The sequence below is a fragment of the Lemur catta genome, chromosome 1 (assembly GCF_020740605.2).
Source record: "Lemur catta isolate mLemCat1 chromosome 1, mLemCat1.pri, whole genome shotgun sequence".
Taxonomy (NCBI): domain Eukaryota; kingdom Metazoa; phylum Chordata; class Mammalia; order Primates; family Lemuridae; genus Lemur; species Lemur catta.
The window spans coordinates 192,915,341-192,939,186 of record NC_059128.1 but is presented as its reverse complement, the minus strand read 5'-3'; the positions used below and the strand labels follow the sequence as shown (position 1 = coordinate 192,939,186).

At 30.9% G+C, this 23,846-nt stretch overlaps 1 protein-coding gene across 1 annotated transcript in view; it reads left to right on the top strand.

Annotated features, from left to right (window-relative positions):
• Positions 1-19,169, top strand: part of SI (sucrase-isomaltase) — an 87,198-nt gene extending 68,029 nt beyond the window's left edge. The window contains exons 37-47 of the mRNA XM_045556529.1: positions 2,817-2,950; positions 3,951-3,985; positions 4,076-4,192; positions 6,537-6,685; positions 8,515-8,599; positions 8,685-8,741; positions 9,440-9,564; positions 13,017-13,105; positions 16,598-16,647; positions 16,848-17,015; positions 19,101-19,169. Coding sequence (XP_045412485.1) covers positions 2,817-2,950; positions 3,951-3,985; positions 4,076-4,192; positions 6,537-6,685; positions 8,515-8,599; positions 8,685-8,741; positions 9,440-9,564; positions 13,017-13,105; positions 16,598-16,647; positions 16,848-17,015; positions 19,101-19,169 — 1,078 coding nt within the window. The remainder of the gene's footprint in view (positions 1-2,816; positions 2,951-3,950; positions 3,986-4,075; positions 4,193-6,536; positions 6,686-8,514; positions 8,600-8,684; positions 8,742-9,439; positions 9,565-13,016; positions 13,106-16,597; positions 16,648-16,847; positions 17,016-19,100) is intronic.
• The last annotated feature ends 4,677 nt before the right edge of the window (positions 19,170-23,846 follow it).

Sequence of the window (23,846 nt, the reverse complement as noted above, 5' to 3'; positions counted from 1 at the left end):
TTTGAAAATGATTTGATAGTGTATCTTTGGTTTCCAGTAGTTGTTTTTATAAAGTTGAGAAGCAAAAACTTGTAATAATTTTCTTTTCTCCATGTGATACCAGTCTGTATTCTAAAAGAATTTAATAGCACCCAATCATGAACTAGAAGTGCTTAGAGCACATTTATAAATTGATTTCATCAGTAATTAAAGACAATAATCAAGTGAATTAATTTGAAATTTTTTCTTTTGGAAACTATAACTAAAATAAGGATAAGATAATCATTTATTGCTGAAAGCTTTAAAATATGTTTTAAATTTTAAAATGCATTATTTCCTCTTCCCATCTGGTACTTTTATAGTACACATGTAGAGCTTCTAAATATTGTTTTCCTTTTAGAAAACATTTTAAAATAAAAATTAAAGATATGTTTATAATTTTTCTAATACTTTTCAAGAAAATTCTCACATAGGCAATAATAAATTCATAACAAAAATACCTTTGTAACACAACATTAAAATCCTTTGTATGAACTCAATTTTCCAAATATACCTGGTAACAAAGAATGAACACTCTTATGGTTAAAAAGTCTTTCTCAAAAATTACAAGTTAGGCTAAGTTAATCATGACTAACCCATTTGTAAAGCTGGGACATTGTTGGAAATAATTAGAATATATTTATAGCGATAGGACTCTATTTTTAGTGGTGGTAAATAAATATTTTATGTGAAAAATTACAGAGGAGATTCTTCTAATGTAAGAGGTTAATTTTCCTTCAGGAGAAAATTATTCTGAAAATATTCTATTTGTTTATATAGTTTTTTATATTTAAGTAAACAATTGTACATATTTGTTTAACAATTGTACATATTTGGTACAGTGTCATATTTTGATACATGTATGTGGAATGATCAAATTAACCAAATTTGCATATTTAACACTTCAGATATTTATCGTTTCTTTGTGGTGAGGACATTTAAAATCCTCTCTTTTAGCTATTTGAAACATATAGTATGTTACTATTAACTATAGTCCCCTTGCTGTGCAATAGAACAATGGAACTTATTCTTTTTGTCTAACTGTAACTTTGTACTTACTGTATGAAAATATGTTATGCAAAATCCTGTTTAATAAGAAAAATCAGAGAAGGCATAGGTTCAGTTATTAATTTAAAGTGTCAATGAAGAATTTTTGCAGAAGTAAGATATACAATAGGAAAAAAAATCTTTCAGGAATATGATTTTCTTGCATGTGAACACATTAGGAATTTGAGACAACTGAGTCTTTGTAAATAATTTTCATATCATTTAAATAAAATTAATTTTGTTTGCAAATTAACTAAACCCAGAAAGTATATTTTCACATAGATTTATAGACTTATTATCAATTATTTTATTCTCTTATAAGTACACATTTATTTCTTATTATCAGCAAATATATGTGATATGTATTTAGAATATTAATATTCCATGTATATTGGCCCCTTTATATTTGTTATGGAAAATAAAGCAATGAAGATGGTTTTCTTATATGACCTTTTTGAAGAGGGACATAATGTACAACTTGGAAGTTTTAAGTTAATGAATACAATATTGTCTCTATTATCAAAAAATGGTTCAATATATCATCTTATGTCTATTTAATATATTTTTAATCTCCTGTATTTTTGATTTGAGATATTCATTGCCTCAAAAATTTCTTGAGCTACTATTACATGCTAAGCACTGTATTAAGTATAAGAGATACAAGGAAAATTAAAACATAATGCTTGACTACAGGAACCTCAAAATCTCATGGAGGAAGCTTTATCTATAAACAAATGAGTAAAAACACTGTGGTGCATGCTATAAAAAGGAAATGATGCAATAATGTTGACAATATGTCAGTGAGTAGTAAAGTCTGTCTAATTAGGTATTTGAGGTATCTTCTCCCTAGATAGTTCTATGGTTCTTATTCATATACAAATTATTTGAGTAATACAAAAATAAATTTTTATTTCCAGTTAATATAATAACAAAATAATTTTCCCTTTTTATATTCTTATAATGTAATCTCAGTCTACAGTCAGAGAGAGACAGAGAAGGAGAGAGAGAAAAAGATAGAAAGAGGGCAGAAAAAAGGATATGGAGGAAAAGAGATGCAGATAATATAAAATAATGCATTATTGCATTATTCCTAAAACTATAACATATTTTAATATGCATAAATTATTAAAGTCACTCTCCAAAGACTGGGGAGGGGAGAAAAGAAAAATATATAATGTCATTAAACATCATCTTTTTCCTTGATGAGATCTTACTTGGTATAGATTCTATGCTTGAAATTGAACAATTATTTTTAGTTTTATTAATAAGGCACAAGAAAGCCTTTCTCTTTTTAAACTAGCCTCAAAAACAGGAAGTATTATAGCAGGATTTCTCTGCACAGTAATATGTACATTAAGTGTTGACAAGTTATAATTGAGAACAACTGGAGTGATAAATAGAGCCTAGCCCTTTATTAAAAAATATTTAAATAGATTTAAAAAGTTAGATTAATTAGTTGATTTGATGTTAGTAATAGTTGATTTAACTTGTATTCATTAAATATATATATAAAGATCACTTAATATCTGCATGTCATTCTGGTAAATATTGGGAGGAAAGAAAAATGTCCTTCATACCCTGAAGACTTTGTAGTATAATGAGGGAAGACTCACTTAATAAGACTTAGTTGAAAAAAGAGACAACTTGAATACCATAAATCAAACACTTTTTTCCACAAAGTAGATGTAAGTAGAAATATTTGAGGACAATATTTCATGTAAAAACCCAAAATCCTTCTTTATCTTTATTAGTGCATTACAGAAGACAACTGGCAAAAGAGGGATTGTCATTTCTCGTTCCACATATCCTACTGGTGGACGGTGGGCAGGACACTGGCTTGGAGACAACTATGCACGATGGGACAACCTGGATAAATCGATCATTGGTAAGTGAGAATCACTGTATTTATCACTATTCTTTTGTTTTTTCTATTAAGTATTCACTTTTGTTTGTGCTAGTTCATATACTTTATAAGTCCTCAGAATTATACTGTGGCATCATATTTTATGAAATATTATCATCAGAATCAGAAAAAGGCAGTGGGCCAGGAAGCAGGATTGGGGATACTGTGTAGAAACTAATGATGTCCACCTAGTTTGTTTTGGGAAAATAATATTCTCCTTTTAGGCCTAAGTTTTCTGGTTGAAAAAGGCATAATCTGGGAAAGATAACATCTAGAACTAAGAAATGGAAATGAATAGAAATTCTAAATTGTAGGGAATAAGAATTACTAATAGATGCTGAAGAATGAAACATTTCACACCAAATTGGAAAGGGTTTTGTGACAACAGTTGAATAAGTGCTAAATAAGACACTATCATTTTAAAGGAAAAAAAAGATACTTTAATGAGTCATGACTAGTATTGAAAATTCTTTACGATCGATAAATAGATTCAAGGAAAACAGTTGATGTTTAGAAACATTCCTTTAAAAGAAGAGCTCAGAAAACACATGCATTCTATTGCATTGAAATGATCATTCCTTAAGAGGATTTTATTAAATGAAGATAATTTGATTTGTCTCAAATGATAAGATGTATTGTTATCTAATTGCAGAAACAGTCTATTTATTTTCAAAAATCAAACTGGGAAACCACTACCACCTTCTTATCACACTATAATGTGTTCAATAACAGATTTGTGCTCTAAATATGTCATGTTGCAAATGTCAAGGAAGCTTATAGTATCTTATTTTTATAATCATTAACACTATAAAATAAAAAATGAACGTTATGAGAAGTGATGTAAAACTTTATTTATAATCTGAAAAATGTTTCATTAAATTGGAGGTTGATGTTAGAAAGAGAGCATCTTCATGAATAGAAATAAAATGTATTAAAATACATGAAATAGTAGCTTTCTAAAATTTTTCCTATTTTTTTTTAGGTATGATGGAATTTAGTCTCTTTGGAATATCATATGTAAGTAGCTTTATTCCTTTTATCTTTCTAAATTATAAATATTAAGAAACAAACTATTCAAAACTAATTAAATATAACAATATATTTTAGACTGGAGCAGACATCTGTGGTTTTTTCAATGATTCGGAATATCATCTCTGTACCCGCTGGATGCAGCTTGGAGCATTTTATCCATACTCAAGAAATCACAACATTGAAAAGACTAGAGTATGTAATTACTGCATTTACTTTAGATCTTCTTCTGCAACTAACCTTAGAAGTTTTTTAATAGAATGCATCTTACTTGGCTGATTTTCAGATGAATGTTTTTAAACTTCTTCATAATTATGGAAGACATCTGAAACCATCACTTTGAGAGTATTCTGAGTTGGGATACACTTCATCATACTTTAGGACACATGGCTTGCTTAGCCAGCATATTTACTGCTGTCCTATATAATTTTGGAGTAGTTAGGAGAAAAAAACAACCTGCCTCTGGAACTTCTTCCAAACTGAGATAGAACAATAAGGAAATCAGCCACAAATTAAATAATTAGAAGTGAAAGTCACTTGTATCAATGCATGAAATGAACAGATTTAAAAGGCAAGAGTTAGAAGAAGTTGAGAAATTGAAAAAATATATTAATAAAAGGAAAAGGGATTAATGAGAACTAATTTCTGTGTGACAGCACAACTAGCACAAAATTTCATAATGCTTTCAGTGAAGAAGTTCAGGGAAAAGATAAATTAGCAAAATGCACAGCATGGAGGAGTTGAAGACAGGGTAGGTCTGTGAAGGATGTGTTCCAGTCATAGTAACTGAATAGTAGGGCTCATGATGTGCTGTGAAATTTTGCCACCCATGAGAAATTTTAATTGAAATAGAAAGGAGAATTTATTCTAGAAAATGGTGCAATACAAGAATAAAAGGCAGAATGGAACTACAATTTGGAAGAATTTTAAAATTGAACAGTAGAGATATAACTTGATGGAACAAGAATATTTTAACAGGAAAATTTGCTGTCAATAATGCACTTTAGAGAGCTGTAAATACAGGGCAGATGGTGCAAGAGTCAATAAAAGCCTGGGCAGCGATTCACTAAACTAAACAAGTATTTATTCAGAGTCTACTATTTAATATTTAAAAAAGCCTTTGTCCTAATGACTTATATATTCTAAGGGGAGTTAGAGATAATAAACAATTATATATATCAGTAAATTTTTGTGTATAAGGGAAAATAGAATAAGCTAAAATGATAGAGATTTATAGGGGTTCTGTTTTAGAAAGGGAGCTCGGAAAGGACTTGGATGAAGGTACATTAGAGCAGAGATGGACATAGGGGAAGAGTAATCAATATAAATATATGGAGGAGGAGAAGATGGGAGGAACAAAGTGAAACACTGTAAGATCGGAATGTGGTTGTATTTTTTGAGGAAAACTGAAATGTAAAGGAGGGAAAGACTGAGGATGTAGTTGTAAATAAAAATCACAGGGACAGAAACCTCCACTTAAGTTTAAATATAAATATAAGTTAATATAATTGAACTTAGGAATATATGGTTTAGAATTAAATGCTTAAATCAACATTTTAAAATTGAACTATCAATGAAATCAATAAGCAACAGATGTGATTTTTGTCTTTTTCTTCTTGTTTAACTTTGAAAGTGCTAACAATGGGATCACATATAGCCTAAAACATCTCGGACCATTTTTACTTTCAAGGTTTTACTTATTCTAAAACTGCATACAACAGTGATGACAATCATCATCCAAACTTTATCAATCCTCAAATCTAGAAAAGTTGGAATCTTCACAGACATGACAGCTCTAAAAGCTCCCAGTTTTGCTGATGCTAACAACAAACATGGAAAGTGTTACCCCCCATGGAATTATGTGACAGCCTTTTTTATTCCTCTGATACATATTAAAATATAAAACTAGTCACTTTCCTTGTCTATTATTTTTTAACTAATATGTCCAACAACATTTTTATGGGCTTTTAATCTTCCACTTTTGATTTTAATCTTTTGAGATGGAGTGTGTATGACAAAGCAAAGGTAGGCATGTTCTTTCCATTCATTCATCATTAGGTCCTCTATTCTATCTGTACTATTAATTCTTTAACACCATAATGTATTCATTCTCATGAACACTCACAATGTGCAAGGCCACTATGATTTGCTCTGTATATCTGTGTTTATTTCAATCCACTTTTGTGTAGCATATTATTTCTTTTCTCTCCTAGATGTCTTACCCCAACACTATCACCTAATTGACAATATATCTGTCATCTATTAAAATGTGAACTATTCATTGTGCGTGTTCACCTAAACTAAACCAAGTTGTGAAATTATTGGAGTTTTTCTTATTAAAATATTAATTTATGCCTTCTCTTTCTGTCATATAACAGAAACATTATCCCATAAGATTTTTGTGAAGAAAATATAATGCATACCACAAGACAATGAATTGATATCATTTTCTACTTTTTTCCTCCAGATATGTATTTGAATATTATGATTTAAACATGAGCAAGGGCTTATAGCTATATATAATTTTTATTTGTTTCAGAGACAAGATCCTGTTTCTTGGAATGAAACTTTTGCTACTATGTCAAGGGACATTCTAAAGATTAGATACAACTTATTGCCCTTTTTCTATACACAAATGCATGAAATTCATGCTAATGGTGGCACTGTTATCCGACCCCTTTTGCATGAGTAAGTACAAAGTTTCTTTGTTTTTTCCTTCCACAGATATGTAGCTTTCATTTAATTTATTCAATAATTTCTTTTAGTGCAATATATAATATTTTAGATTGGAAACTTTTTATTTGATATTTTAACATTCATTTTAGGTTAATAAATCATTTACATAAATAAATCTACTAATAAACAGACTAATATATACAATTTAAGAATGAAACACCTTAATCAGTTATTAAAAAGCAATAATTTTCAAGCATAACAACTGTGTACCAAATATGATTTCAGATGTTTTATATACATAATTCATTTACTATTTCACAAATTTCTTGGAAATAAATATTATCCCTTATGAATTAATTAATTAAGGTTTACTGCAGTTAAGTAAATCTACCGTGCATGTATATATAACTGAAGAAGACAATCTCACCTTTTCCTTGAGGTGTGTTAATAAGATATGCTAGAACAGTTCCATCATTCTCCTCAGAAATTTATTTTTTTGGATTCATCCTTAAAACTTCAACTAATACATGACAAAACCTTGAAAATTCTATTACGTGGAGCATAGTTGCAAACATTTTAACTTGTTCTATTTTTAATGGAAATACAAGCAGATTTTTACTATGGATGTTAACAAATAAACAAAACACATAATCAAACAGAAAAACAAAAATCCCTCAATAATCATAGTATATTTAGCTTTTTGTGTGCCTTATATTATCAGAATAAATGAAGTGATTTGTTAGATTTCACTATTGATAAACCACTAAAACAGTGGCAAATATTTACCAGAATTAATGCAATGGTACCCAAAATAACATTACCAAAAAAATAAATTGATCAATATGCCTTCTTTTTTGATAATAGTATAAGAAATCCAGTTTTCTTAAAATAAAAAAATTCTTTCTAGATTCAAATTATGTGCTAGTTACTTTATTAATTTATTTACCATAATCCCTTCTTTATTTCATTGATCCTCTTCCTTTTTCATTTACAGACTATTCCCCTTTGTCTTATTCCTATAAATTTTCCAGAATAATTGGAGTAACAGCTCTGGACTGAGTCCCCAACCACAAACATTATTAATTAGGCAGACTCTTGTCCTATTGAGAATGCCTATGTCTTGGCTCTCTGGGGAAGTCCGTGGAAGAGTAAACCCAGCTGTCCAATTCAGTATTAATCTCACTTTTTAATAAAGCAAAACAAAATGAAACTAAAATAAACAAATTTATAAAAACAACTTTTCTCTTTCCTTTAAGTTGGAGAAGAAATGTGAGCATTTAATACTGGCTATTCTCAAAATATAAAAGCAGATTTTGTTTTTTCTAGCCATCATATTTAAAATTCAGCAAATTTTGCATATGGAAAAACCTTTAAAGACATGTAAATCCAGCATTTAGACCGCTCTATTGAATAGGATAATCAAACTCTTTTTAAAGTTAACAGATTAAGATTCTTATAGCACATGTCTCACAATTTTCTTCCAGGGTATTTATATTTACTTCCTAGTTTGTTGATCATACATTAGGCAAAGTTAACATTTGTACCTCTATGAGCTCTCTTCTATGGTGATTCCTCATTCAGTTGGTCTTACATGTTCATTACAATTCTCTGCATTTTTTCAGAAAATTTATTCATAGTCCAGAATTACTCATAAAGTATGGTACTGCTGCACACTGAATTCCGAGGGCTAGGATTGTTTTTGATGGTTTTTTTTTAGGTTGATTTTCATTTTATCCACAAAAGTCCATACTGTAAAATGTGATTTGAATATTATTCTAGTGGTATTCTGAAGAGATAAAGTTATTTGACTTAATTTAATTATTTCTAATTATTTTGTCAAGGTTCTTTGATGAAAGAGAAACCTGGGATATATTTAAGCAGTTCTTATGGGGTCCAGCATTTATGGTTACACCTGTATTGGAACCTGTAAGTCCTACCACATAATTTTGTTCACAAAATAATTTTTCTTTGGTTTATATGTTTTTTTAATGGCTATACATTTAAATTTCAGTATGCTGACATTGTCTATGGCTATGTCCCTAATGCTCGGTGGTTTGACTACCATACAGTAAGTATTTAAAGAATTCTGGGGAATTGTCTAAACAGAAATGGGTAATAGTTTGGTCCTAGCCTTTTCATTAATTATGTATATGATTTACTTTCTACTTAAAAAAGTAAGATATTTCTTGCTGTTCATACCTGAATCAAATTAACACACAGTGAAATAGAGTTAATTTATTCTGCCATGGCTTGTTATACAGTCATTGATTTATTTTAGCAAATAAACATAGAAAGGGCACATAACAAACAAAAAGGTCATTGCCTTTTATTGGATATGTAAAATGATCATTAATGGTAGTGCAGTCCTTCCAAAAATAATGTACATGACAACTCAGGAACAGCTTTTGTGACCTTTCAAAAATTCGCACGTTTTCTGCATGTGAGCTCCACAAAACCAAATATCTGTAAATTACTTGCAAAGTTATCATAAGGATTTATATTTAGGAACTAAAGATATATTTAAAAATAAATGTTATTGTATATATGCAAGGTATACACTATAGATATTATGGGATACACAGAAATAGTAAAATAATTACTATAGTGAATTAAATTAAGATTTCCTGGATAAATGTTTGTTTCTAAATTTTTTAAATTGAAAAGTGTATTGTTTAACTTTACAAACGTGTCTCCTCACTTACCAATATTGCTGATGATTCCACCTCTTGCTCCTTTTGTTGTTCTTTCCACCCCTTTCATTTCCAGGGCGAAGATATTGGTATCAGAGGACAATATCATTATTTTAACGCTTCTTATGATACAATAAACTTACATGTCCGTGGTGGCTACATCCTACCATGTCAAGAGCCTGCTCAAACCACAGTTTTCAGGTAAATGAACTGTTTTCAGAGCTCAGATTAAATTTTGAGATACATCATGCTGGAATTGTCAGGAACTAGAACTATTTTACCCCAATTGCAAGCTAGTACAGTAGTCTGCCACAGTATCATGGATGCTTGGGAAGAGACAAAAGTGTTTATTATTTATAGCATAACAAGAAAGAGGAACTTTATATTAGCATCAGTTTCTCTTGTCCCCCAATCCCCATGAGGATGACATGAAGTGGCCTAGGCAGATGCTGCACATATAGGAGGTTTGTGCCACAGCTGAGGATCCCCAAGTTTAAAAAAACCCAAACTTTTATAAGACTACAAGCAAACCTATCCTTTCTTTGCTTTAAAGGAAGACATTATCTTTTTTATACTGGACAGTAATAATAAGAATAATATATTTTAAAAAAATTTTCCCTGTCCTCCAATGCTATTCACTTTTAAAATATCCTTGAAAAGAATTTAGAAGAAAAGCTGTCAGGGTCAGGATCTCTACATGTAAGATATACAGTAATGCAAGAGACTAATGGAAAATTGTCTTCCAACATGACATTCACTCTTTTTTTTTTTTTCTGTGTTGTTCTCTTTTATTTATTTATTTATTCAGGATATTATGGGGGTACAAACATTTTGGTTACGTGTAATGCTGTTTGCCCTAACCAAGCAAGGGCTACAAGGGTGCCCCTCCCCCATACAGTGCATTCCACTTCCATTGGTTGTGAATTTCCTGCCCCCCGCCCCTCAGACCAAAATATAAACTAAAACTCTATGACTTCTGTACATAATATGCAGAAGTACTGGCAAATGAAAGTCTTATATTTTAAATGTCTTCATCTTTTTTTCTGCCTCTAACCTGTGGAACAAACTATTACTTAGTTCATGAAAACATGATTTTTTATGAACTTGTTTTTAAGACTATATTTTTTAGAGCAGTCTTATAATCACAGCAAAATTGAGAGGAAAAGCCAGAGATTTATCATAAAATCCCTGCCCCCACACATGCATAGCCTCCCCTATTATCAACATCCCCCACCAGAGTGGTAGATTTCTTAAAATTGTTGTACCTACATTGACACATTATTTTCAACCAAAGTCTATAATTTACATTAGGGTTCACTCTTGGTATTGTAGCCTCTGTGGGTTTGAACAAATGTATAATGACACGTATTCACCATTGTAGTATCATACAGAGTAATTTTACTGCCCTAAACATCCTCAATGTTCCCTCTCTTCAACCCGCCTCCAACCCATGGCAACCACAGTAAAAAGTTACTTTCTTCATCATGTTGTCTTTTCCAGAATGCCATATAGTTGGAATCATACAGTATGTAACGTTTTCAAATTTACTTCTTCCCTTTTAAGTTTCCACTGTATCTTTTCATGGCTTAGTATCTCATTTTTTATCACTGAAATATATATATATGTATATACATATTTTCCATTTTGTGAACCTTTTTACAAACTTTAAGTCAATATTGCTTGGAAGACTTCTCTTCCCTTCCCAGTTCTTTTCTGTTTCCCTTTCTCTGCCTTCCTCTGACTTCCTTGTGATATATTAATATTTCCAGACTGATTATAGTCCATGAAAATGTATATATCCACTGACTATTTCAGTACTCCTTCAAACTGCTAAGCTCCCTGCTGTCCACAGAGGAGCCAGACTTGTTTCTTAGTGGTCTTGTCCCATATAGAGATGAAGGATAACACAGATTTTCTATCACCCTTCATAATTTATCATCTGACCAGGACCCTCTCTTCTTTGTCTGGGCACCTCTATCAGGTATTCACTCTCTTTCACTCAGCAATATGCCAGAGACCATGGGTCCACTTTGTCTTCTCTTCTGTGACTGATGCAAAAGTGGAGTCTCTTATAGCAGACACAGAGTTTCTATTTCCATCGCCCAAATTGCCGGCTTTCACATTCAGATTCTAGAGGACTCGGTCCCTATTTTTCTTTTTGTTCATGCTATATCAACTCTCTTGGTAATCTGCATACTGACACCTTTGTTGACATGAATAGACTCTTCTCATCTCCTGGAACCACTCAGCTCCATTTCTGTCAATATTCTATCCTGATATCAATTAAAGATGAGAAAAACAATTTCACCCGCTAAGTGAGGGCTTCATGGAGGAAACCATTCATAAGTTGTGCCTTGAAGAATCCTTGCTTTTGTTATGAGACAGGAGAGAGACCATTGTACAGGATAGAATAAAAGCTGTGAAACTCTTTTTAATCTCAAGTCTTATTATATGTCTGGAAATTGCAGGTTAAATCAGATTTTTAATGTTTCTAAGTTATACTTTTAGCCCAGTGACTGTGAACTGAAATGCTTATGCGTATTCATGCTAAAGTTTGTTAACATCTTTTACCTGGAAAATATCAAGTTACTGTGGAGATCTGAACTTCAGAAATATGAATATTTTAGGAGACTTCCATGATATACATCCTTCAACATTTGTGATTGGAAAAGGCAGCTAGTTAAAACTATTTGTTTGAGAAATCCTTCCTTAACAATACGATGCTGCTAAAACAAGTTGTGTCCCATAATCACTGGATATGGAAGCAAGTATTTAGTTCATAAATAGGCCTACATAGGCACATACTTGGGAGGTATTTTCTATTACAAAGATAGAACTTGGAACTTGCTGGCTATTCTATACACTCTTATTAATAATGGCCAAAAATAATTCAGTGATTTATGTATGCCAATGTGAGGAAGACTTAAATCATAAGAGATCAAAATGCTATAAAAATAGTTTTATGTTTAATGGCCATTGACAGGATTACCAAAGAGAAGAATAAGTAAATATATCAATAACCATATCAATAACTACTTAGCCACATAAAACAATGATGATCTAGCACCTTTTGTATTATCCTGGATAGAACTGGAGCCCATTCTACTAAGTGAAGTATCACAAGAATGGAAAAACAAGCTCCACAAGTACTCACCATCAAATTGGTATTAGTTGATCAACACTTAAGTGCACATATAGTAGTAGCATTCACTGGGTGTTGGGCAGGTGGGAGAGGGGAGGAGAAGATGGGTATATTCACACCCAGTGGGTGCGATGTGCACTGTTTGGGGGATGGACATGCTTGTAGCTCTGACTCAGGCAGGGCAAAGTCAATATATGTAACCTAAACATTTGTACCCCCATAATATTCTGAAATAAAAATAAATAAATAAATAACTTAATGTGATTTTAATTGCTGTAAATGAGGCCACTTCTGATTTGTTACAGTAGGTGAACTCTTGAGAACAAAAGACATGAATGATATTTTCTATTAGATATAAAGAATTTCATAATTTATATTGTATGTCAGTTTGCATTCTACTTAATTGCTATTCTAATTTGTGTTCCTTTAGATACTTATATGTATGCCATATCATAACTAAACATATTTTATTCTATAAACATGGGTAAAACTATATATTTCTTTCTTATAGTCGACAAAATTACATGAAGCTCATCGTTGCTGCTGATGATAATCAGATCGCAGAAGGATCTCTGTTCTGGGATGATGGAGATACTATAGGTGAGTGTTCCATTTAGTAGATAAATGTAGTTGGTGACATACATATTCTCTAACATTAATTTTATGTTACCTATTATTCTTTGGATGCTGAGTATTAAGCTATTACTGTTATTCAAAATTAAAAGAGTTTAATAATTTATTGAATCAACTTAAATAGATAAACAATGTCACAGGCATTTAAAGACCTCCCTTATCCTAAATATAGTTAATACCTATGGTAAATGTCTGAATAACTAAGAATTTGTGTGGGTAGGGATTATTTATCTATGATCTTTGTATTTCCAAAAGATAGCACAGTGCTTTTTACATAACAGACACTGACTTTAGTCAGTTCAACAGTCATGTTCCGTGTGAATATATTGATGCTGTAGGGGATGAAAGGTGTGATCCCTTTCATAAGGGATCATAGCCATATCATAAGAGTCATAGCCAACACCCCTATAACAAAAGACAAATTAACAATAAAAAAGCATAACAAACTTATTTAATCATAGTTTTATGTGACACGGGAGCCTTCGAAATAAAGACCCAAAGATATAGGGAAAGTTATCTGATGTTATGCTTTGATTCAATTAAGCAAGAACAGCCATGGAGAAATGTGATTGGACAAAAAGTGTATGAGCTAATGGAAATAGACTGAGTGGGGAAACCTAGCAATGTCTGTCTGTTCAGATTCTTCTTGTCCTCTTTGTTGTAGCATTTCTTCCTCCCAGGTGTGAGGTAGAACTTCTTTGTAATGAAGATCTAATTTCTTTAAGGCAAGTTATTACACAGAAAGGCAGGAGGAAGCTTAGAGTAATATTCTTAGGATTTATGGCTAGCTTTGGCAGGGGAAAGGGTTCTTGTTTCCGTGACTGGAGAATGAGGCTCAAGAGACAGGAAGGCAGGAGAAGGTCAGAGAGAAACTTTGCTTCTGAAGCCTTTATTTTGGAATATCATTTTTTGAGACCCAACAATGCACAAAGGATGCTTCTAAAACAAAGAGACAGTCCAGAAACCAAACTCAAATAAATTTGGTCTGTGTATTTTATGGTTATTGTTTGCTTATTCGTTTGGTTGGTTTTGTTTTTAATATTTAACATTTTTTTTTTTGTACAAGAAAGAACATCCTTAAACTTAGATCTATGTTTACTGCCTCCATAACTGTTCCTCAATACCAGACTGAACTCTAAGCTCCTAGCCTTGTGCACTCTATTGACTACTGGCATCAGAAACAAATGGGATAGCTTGTTAAGAATGCAGATTCTGGGGCTCATCCAAATTCCATTAGTTTGGAAAGAAACCCAGGAATCTACCTTTGAGTACAATGTTCCCAGAGATTCTTATGCTGTGCATAAAAACTGGTAAATGAAGTATATTGACTGCCATTCAATGGTGCCAGTTCTACTTGATGGGTGTTCTGAACATTTTCTTGACACAAACTTCAGTCATAAAGACTAACATCTATGTAAAGTTGAAGTTTTACATAGATGGACTATGTTAACTGAGGTCCTACAAAGCTTGCAGCCTTTCTTTCTCACCTGGGACCAGCAGGATGCACTTTGAATTTGCCTGCTATTAATATTACTGGGGTGTAAAATTGAAGTACTCATAATTTGTGTCTTTGTCATAGAATCTTTGAATCTCACAATTTAATAAATTGAATTGATTAATTCTAACAGTTAGGTAGATAAATCTTCTCTTAGAATTTTTTTCTCCAGTTCTTCCTATCAGACTAAGATGTAGATGAAATAACTTGGTATGGCCTTTACCCTATTCACGTTTCATGACAGATTTTTGTAATCACTGGAAAGTAACTGAGTATAAATCAAATATTTTTCTATGATCTCTCCATGCAAACATACAAAATTGTTTTAGCCAATTATATCTGCTTATTTTGTTATATTTCACAATCTAAGTATATTTTATATAATTAATATAAAAATTTTAAGTAATCCCTTGAAATCTCTTCACTTAACAGAAACAATATACAGCAAATGCTACCTCTCTGAATTTATTAGATCACAATTTCAGAAGTTTTCTCTCACAGCAAGCACACCAATCTGAAATGATTCCTTCCTTTTAAGCAAATACATTCAAACTTTGTGATATATTATAATGGGCTAACAAATTCTTTCTCTCAAAAAAAAAATCGAAGATAGAGAGAGATGAATCTGTCATTTAGCTTGTGAGCATTAAATAAATTTTGACAATTCTAGCTTTTAATAAAGGTATAGCTTAGTAAAATGTTAATTTGTCCTACTTTTCCTAATGAAATAGATATGGGTATGCCCTTATCTTCTTCTTATTCATTAAAAACAACAAAGGTGCTCATATCCTCCAAATAGCTGCCACTTTTGTTTTTTGTCTCAGAATTCTTTACTTAAAATTACTCATTCAAAACATCCTAAAATTTTATATTTAAAATTAAAACAAATACTTAAGATATATTAACACTAAAATGCCTCATAATGCATAATAAATTAGTCATGCATAGATTGGCATATATATAGAAAAATTTTTAGGCAGAATATTAATATTAGTATAGACAAAATTAAGTGCTAATTAATTTTAGTGGATTAATGAATATGATGATGTCTAAGTAGACAAGAATTAAAATACATTCCTTTTTCAAAGTTACTTCAGTACTTGTTTCATTCATTTGACTCTACTTTTCCCTTTCTGTCTTATGCATGCTTTTACTTTTTACATAGCAGCACAATCTTAAAAGTCAAGGAAAATTGGGCTTGATCCCAGACCTTGACAGTAATTAGTTGTTTCACTTTTGGCAATTTATTTAACCTCTTTCAGACTCACTTTCCTCTTTTATCAGTGGGCATAATAATAATACATATCTCTTAGAGGAGTTGTGGTAAGTACTTAGAATTTGGCAAACAGTAAGCTTTTAATAAGTTTTAGCTGTAAGATTATTATTAAAATTGATTTTAAATATGAAAGATTATACTTTAGATAAAACAGTAGATATAAATGTTATGCTTTATCAGTTGGATTTTAGTTGACCTGGAACAATATTTATTAATTGAATTTTTTCTTAAATGACAATGTGTTGCTGCCGTGTTTCATTTCCTTTAAAACTAATACTATCTTATCAGTCACTGACTGATGTGGCAAGTAAGTGTTCACTGCTATTGCCACCCAATTCTGTTTATTCTTGCACTTCTGTGCACTTCTTGCCACCTTTCTAGAGATGTGTGCTATAGTGATTTTATACCTGTTACAGCTTTAGTGTTACCCTCCTACACACATAAACACACACACCACACACACACATCCCAATCTACCTTGTCCCCTTAGGATCTTTTCTGGTGATTCATCCTTCATTTCCAGTGCTTCTTGACCTGTGTCTAAAGAAGTTAAATAACATTAGAGAAAAATTAGTTATGCATTGATACTATATGCTACTCTTTATCCTGGAAAGAGAAGCAAAATATCCTAATATTTACTATTGTTCTTTGGAAATAAAAATATATTATCTTTTTTCTCTCTCTGCAGACACCTATGAAAGAGACATATACTTATTGGTACAATTTAATTTAAACCAGGTGCGTAAAATCACTAATATGCAACTTTTAGAAGAATATTTGAAGTTTTAATTCGTGTTTATAATGTAAAATACCTCATTTCAAATATTTGAATAAACAATTCGCTATATTATGAAATATATTTTTGGTTAACAGACATTTTTCAAAGATTTAATGGCTTTTGTAAATCAGAGGTTTAAATTATTTCTTTATCTTTACAGACCACTTTGACCAGCACTATATTGAAAAGTGGTTACATAAATAAAACTGAAATCGTGCTTGGATACATCCATGTGTGGGGCAAAGGAACGAATAGTGTCAACGAGGTTAATCTATTATATAACGAAAATACAGTGTCACTTAATTTTACCGAAGAACCAGATAAGGAGGTAAGTGACATAAGAAAATATTTTTTAAATGTAGCTATTCAAAACATCTACAAAACTTCTTATATTTCTCAGCCATAAAGAAACATAATTATGAGTCAATTATGACATTCCTTACATATTCATTTTCATTAAACTTCTATATTTATTTACAAACATTATGCTTAGTAACCTGTCAATCTAATGACATCGATTTTATTACTGTCCTGACACAAAGCAAGATTAAATTAAATTAAACTTGTAAATAACTGTTAAATTAAACTTATAAATAACCTATATAGTAAAGTGCCTCAAAAATTATCTTTTCGAAATAAAATGTCTACAAATAACATTGCATATGTCTTAGATAAATATGTATTTGAAAATTCTTGCAAAATTTATGGAACTATTTCTTAGCACTCATGAATATGGGAGTATGAGAGATTTGATACAGACAGTAAACAAGTAGTCAAGATTCTTGTGTTAAAATTTCACTGCTGCCAGTAATTAGCCTTTTACTTTGAATAAATAATTTTAGCCCTTCTTGTTTTTTCCAACTGAATAAAAAATATACAAGTAAACAATCTCTTAACCTCTTTCCTATCCTAAGTTCCGTGAATCTATGGCTTGTAAAGGTAGATTTAAAACAACACATATTCTAGAAAACAGCTAACTGTTGCAAGTATTTGATCTAAGTTTAAAGCTATGTATACACGCTTGAAACTGTGTTAATGTATGTGCACACACCCTTTTGTGTTTAAACTTGGGTAAAAACAATGAGTTATTAATCAAAAACTTTAGGTGAACTTAACTTACAAAATAGTTGTTTGACTTCAACTTAAAGCAGTAGTAAGAAAAATATCTTTGACAATATTTTATTACCTTAGTGATATCAAAAGAAGATGTTTGCTTTAACTAGATATCAAAAGAAGATATTTACTTTAACCAGTAACAGTTGGCAGTTCTAAGTGCATTTAAATTAAGCAAATATTTATGAGCATTTCCTATTTTCCAAACCTTCATAGATACATAGGAAAAGGAGAGAACGGTTAGTTTCTTTCTCTGTCCTGGTTGCTCTTCACTTTATGCAATTGATGATTTAATTGCTCTATCAATATGATTTTTATAACATTTTCCTAGCAATAATTATGCCTAGTTGATTTTTGCACATGGTATTAAAAGCTATGTAGTATATTTGTTACTTGTCACTTTCAATAAAAAGAGCTAGTTTAAGTTTAATAATTGATACAATTATTAACTTTTACCTTTTAAACTCTTCTTCTATAAAGTGTGGTATTAATCCAAAATTGCTGTGCTTTAGTGAAGAATACATATTATAAAGCCATTAGTAGAGTGATTGGTGTGTGCTAGGCAGCAAAGGAATGTTAATTTTACTTCCCCTTCTCTTGCATATTTGATCCTTGAATCCAAAATTTCTGAGCTAAGGCACAGAGAGTCTTGTAAGTATACTGGGGAAAAAATAGCAATGGTAAGGTCTCCTGAAATCATCATGTCATAAAAATATGACAGATGATTGTTTGACTAGAGTTGCAATTCATCATCTCTATGATTAACCCCTATATAAAGTGAGATTTTCTCCAGTGAAAGAAAGCAACACATATAAAACTGTAATTATTAGCAATCAATTAAGCATCACAAAACTATTTGTGATTGAGGCAAAATAATGCATATTTTTAAATCTAAATTTTGGGTGAACATGACTGGAGAACATTTGAGGAAGTGAAGCATTAGAAATCCATGTAGTGCAGTGACAAATAATTCCATATGTATCATGGTAATCATGTGGAAAAACTAAAAAATAGAAATGAATATAATTGGTTAAGAATTTTGGATTTTTATTATCTTTTGACATTCACTCTGCCTCTCTTGGATTTATTTTCATCCTCTGTAAAATGGGTTGATTTAGTGAGATTATTGCTGAAATTGTAAGGTCTCCAGAAGAAAACTTCATCAAAATAAAAAAGAAAAGCAAGGTATATCCTATTTACATAGAAAACATCTTTCATGAAAATAGTCTTCACTAAAACAGAAATGAAAATAAAAATGTGGTTCTCATTAAATAATTAATTATCATTTTACTTGTTTTAGATATTAAATATTGACCTGACTGGCAATAGTGTTACTCTTGATGACCCAATAGAAATCTCCTGGTCGTGAAGGTTACCATCAGTTCCAGTCATCAAAGAGAAAGAAATACATGGATTTATGTTTTACAGCACTTATAATTTTCTTTCTTCATTGGCTTCTTATATTCTATAAAATATAATTTTCATAACATCTATTTAAAAGTTATTGCACAGTGTACATGGATGGTGGTGCTAATTTTATATTAGTATGGGCTGGATTCAATTTTCTAAAACATGTCAAACAGAATTTGAATAGTTCTGTTTACCCTTGTTAAGTATCAGCTTAAGTGTAAACTAATTATTAAGTATGTATATGTATACCTAAGATACAATTTAAACAGGTGATTTTAAATTAAGTGAAATCCTCATGTAATTGTAAATTATATACAATAGTTTCTCAATGTTTAGTAGATTTGAGATATGTAACAACAGTTGTCACAAGATTTAATTATTTCTTAGTATGTACATTTAATTAGAAAACAGAAAATAAAAAGTATATAATTATATAAAGAGTGCACTTTTTCTCTCTTTCCTAAAGGTAATTGCCTTAATAAATTTGGGCTACTATAGCAATTTACCATGGACTGAGTGGCTTAAACAACAAACACTTATTTCTCACAGTTCTGGATTCTGGAAAGTCTGAGATCAAGGCATTAGTAGATCCAGTGTCCAACAAGGCACTCTTTTTAGTTTACTGACATCTGTTTTCTTGTGTCCTCACATGATAGAGAGGAAACAAGTTGTCTCGTGCCTGGAAAGACATTAATCGCATCATAAGAACTTCATTCTCATTACCTAATTGTCTCCCAGATGTTCCATCTCCAAATACCATGACTGTGGTGATTAGGGTTTCAAAGTATAAATTTGGAGAGCACGAACATCAATCCAGAAATCCAAATTTCTTTTTCTAGCTTTGCTTTATATGCAAGAGAGGGAAATAAAAAACAAATCAAAATTGGAAAGGAGGAAGAAAAATTGTCCCTGTTTGCAGATGACATGATCATATAAATAGAAAAACCTAATGAATCCATGAAAAATCTGTAAGAACTAATAAATACATTCAGAAAAATTTCAGGATACAAAACCAACATTCAAAATTCAGTAGCATATCCACATTCCAGTAACAAACTATCTGTAAAAGAAATCAAGAAAGCAATCCAATTTACAATAGCTATAAAAATAAAAATAGGAGCAAATTGAACTAAAGAGGATAAAGTCCTCTGCAATGAAAACTATAAAACATTGATGGAAAACATTGAAGAGGACACAAATAATTGGAAAGATATTCTGTGCTCATGGGTTACAAGAATTAATGTTAAAATGTTCATGCTATCCAAAGCGATCTACAGATTCAATGCAATCCTTATCAAAATATCAATAACATTCTTCACAGAAATAGAAAAAGAAATATTCTTTAAATTCATGTGGAAACACAAAAGACCCCAAATAACCAAAGGAACCTTGAGCAAAAAGAACAAAGCTGGAGGCATCACATTATCTTACTTCAAAATACACTGCAATGCTGTAGTAACAAAAACATCATGGTGCTGCCATAAAAACAGATATATAGACCAATGCAACAAAATAGAGTCTAGAAATAAATCTATGAATTTACATTCAATTGATTTTTATCAAGGGCACCAAGAACCCACATTGAGAAAAAGACAATTTTTTTCATTTAGCTGGGAAAACTGGATAGTCACATGCAGAAGAATAAAATTAGATCCCTATTTCTCATCATACACAAAAATCAACTCAAACTGGATTAAAGACTTAAATCTAAGGCCTGAAGTTATAAAACTAGTTGAAGAAAAGAAGGGAAACCCTCCATGATGTTGGTCTGGGCAAGAATTATTTGGATAGGACCTCAAAAGCACAGACAATAAAAGGAAAGATAGACAAATGAGATTCCATCAGGTTAAAAAATTTCTTCATAGCAAAGGAAAAAAATCAATGGAGTGGAGAGAAAACCTACGGAGTGTGAGAATATATTTGCAAACTATCCACCTCACAAGGTATTCATATTCATAATATATAAGGTATTCAAACAATAGTAAAAAAAAATCCAATTTTTAAAATTACAAGAGAACTAAGTAGACATTTCTCAAAAGAAGACATACACATGGCCAGCAGGTATATGACAAAATGCTCATCACTAATCATCAGAAAAATCAAATCAAAACCACAATGAGATTTTACCTCACCCCATTTAGAATGTCTATTATCAAAATGACAAATTGTAGAGAAAGGAGAACTATTATACACTGTTGGTGGGAATGTAAATTAGTATAGTCATTATGACAAAAAGTAGGGAAGTTCCTTAAAAACCTAAAAACAAAACTACTAAATGACTCAGCAATTCCACTGTTGATTATGTATCCAAAAAAATTGAAATCACTATGTTGAAGAGGTATCTGCACTCCCATGTTTATGGCAGTACTATTCATGATAGACAAGAAATGGAATCAATTTAAGGCTCACAAATGGATGAATGGCTAAAAAAAATATGGTATATTATACAAAATGGGATACTGTTCACCTATAAAAAAGAATGAAACCCTGTCATTTGTGGCAACGTGGATGAACCTGGAGAAGATAATGTTAAGTGAAATAAGCCAGGCACAGAGAGATGAATATTGCATGATCTCACTCATATATGAAATCTATTAATAAAAAAGATCTCATAGAGGTAGACAGCAGTGTAGTGGTTACTAAAAGCTAGAAATGTGAGAGAGGAGGGGGAAATGGAGAGAGGTTGGTAAATGGGTACGAATTTACAGTTAGATGGGAGCAATAAGTACAAGTGTTATATTACATAGTAGGGTGATAATGGTTAAGAACAATGAATTGTATATTTCAAGATAGCTAGAAAAGAAGATCTTGAAAGTTATCACCATGAAGAATTTATAAAAGTTTGAGATGATGGACATGCTAACAACCCTGATTTGTTCATCATACAATGTATGTATTGAAACATCATATTGTGCCCCATAAACATGTATAATTTTATGTCATTTATAAAATATAAAAATTAACCATAAATTTAAGAATTTATTTAAAAAAATCTAAATTTTATTCCGTTGATCAATATGTCTCCCTTTATGCCTGTGCCACACTGCTTTGATTACTTTGGCTTTATGGTAAGTTTTGAAATCAGGAAGTATAAGTCCTCAAATTTTGTTCTTTTTCAGAACAGTTTTGGATATCCTGGGTCTCTTGAATTTTATTTTTATAAATTTTAGGATCAGCTTGTTTTTATACATTTTATTATAGGATCACCCATTTTCTACAAAAATGGCAGGTTAGTTTTTTTTTTTTTTTCAGTTTCTTTGTGGCAGGTGAGAATTTGATAGAGATTTTGTTTACCTTTAGCTCAGTTTGGTAGAGTACTGCCATCTTAACAATATCAAGCATACCAGTCCATAAACATGAGATATCTTTCAATTTATTTCAATTTTTAAAATATTTTTCAACAATGCATTAAAGTTTTTAGTGTATAAATTTTGTATTTGTTTCATTAATTTTAGTCCAAGATATTTTATTCTTTTTAATGCTACTGTAAATTGAATTGCCTTTTAATTTCATTTTCAGATTATTTATTGCTAATGTATAGGAGTACAATTGGTTTTTGTATATTATTGGTTATAATTATTTTCTGGAAGGAATTACTTAGGATTTCTACAAAAAAGATTATGTCATCTGAAAATAGAGATAGTTTTACTTCTTCATTTCCAATCAGTATGCTTTTCCTTTATTCTTGCCTATTTGTCTTGGCTAGAACCTCCACTACAATTTTTAATAGAAGTAATGAGAACAGATATCCTTGTCTTATTCCTGATCTGAGGGGAAAAACATTCAGTCTTTTACCAGTGTGTTAGCTATTAGTTTTTTGCACATGCTGTTTATCAGGTTGAGGATTTTCTCCTCTATTCCTAGTTTATTGAGTATTTTTTCCATAAAAATGTATAGGATTTTGTTAAATGCATTTTCTGTATCTACTCAGTTTATTATGTGTTTTCTGTTCTTTATTATATTAATATGATGCACTACATTGGTTGTTCATTGGATGGCAAACTAACCTTGCATAGCTGAAATAAACCCAAATTAATCATGGTTTATATTCCTTTCTCTATAGTCCTCAATTTGGTTTTCTAATATTTTGTTAAGGATTTTTATGTCCTCAACAAAATACTAGCAAAACATAAACGATATTTTTATATAGTATACTTCTTTGAGATCTTTGGTTATAGTAGTAAGGCTAATTTTGGTCTTATAAAATTAGTTGGAAAGGTTCTTACCTTGTCTATTTCTTGGAAGAATATGTGAAGAATTTTGTCTTAGTCCATTTTCTGTTGCTTACAACAGAATACCTGGAACTAGGTAATTTATAAAAGAAAGGAATTTGTTAATTGCAGTTACAGAGACTGAGAAATGAGATTTGGGCAGAGAATAATTTAAAATTGTTTTAAAGTCTCCTAGACACTTGTTTTTGGACACTTCCAAGAGGGACTGGTAGATTCTATGTTATAACAGCTTTGACAGCCAACTTTGATTAGCATAGATTTTATCTCATCTTAAATTGTTAGATTCTTTAGATTGCAAGAGACTGACTCAGGCAACGAAACTTGTACATAAAGGGAAGTAAGATGCACAAGTAGGAAATAGAAGGGAGGAGAACAGGCAGGCTTATTAGAGAATTGGCAACTTT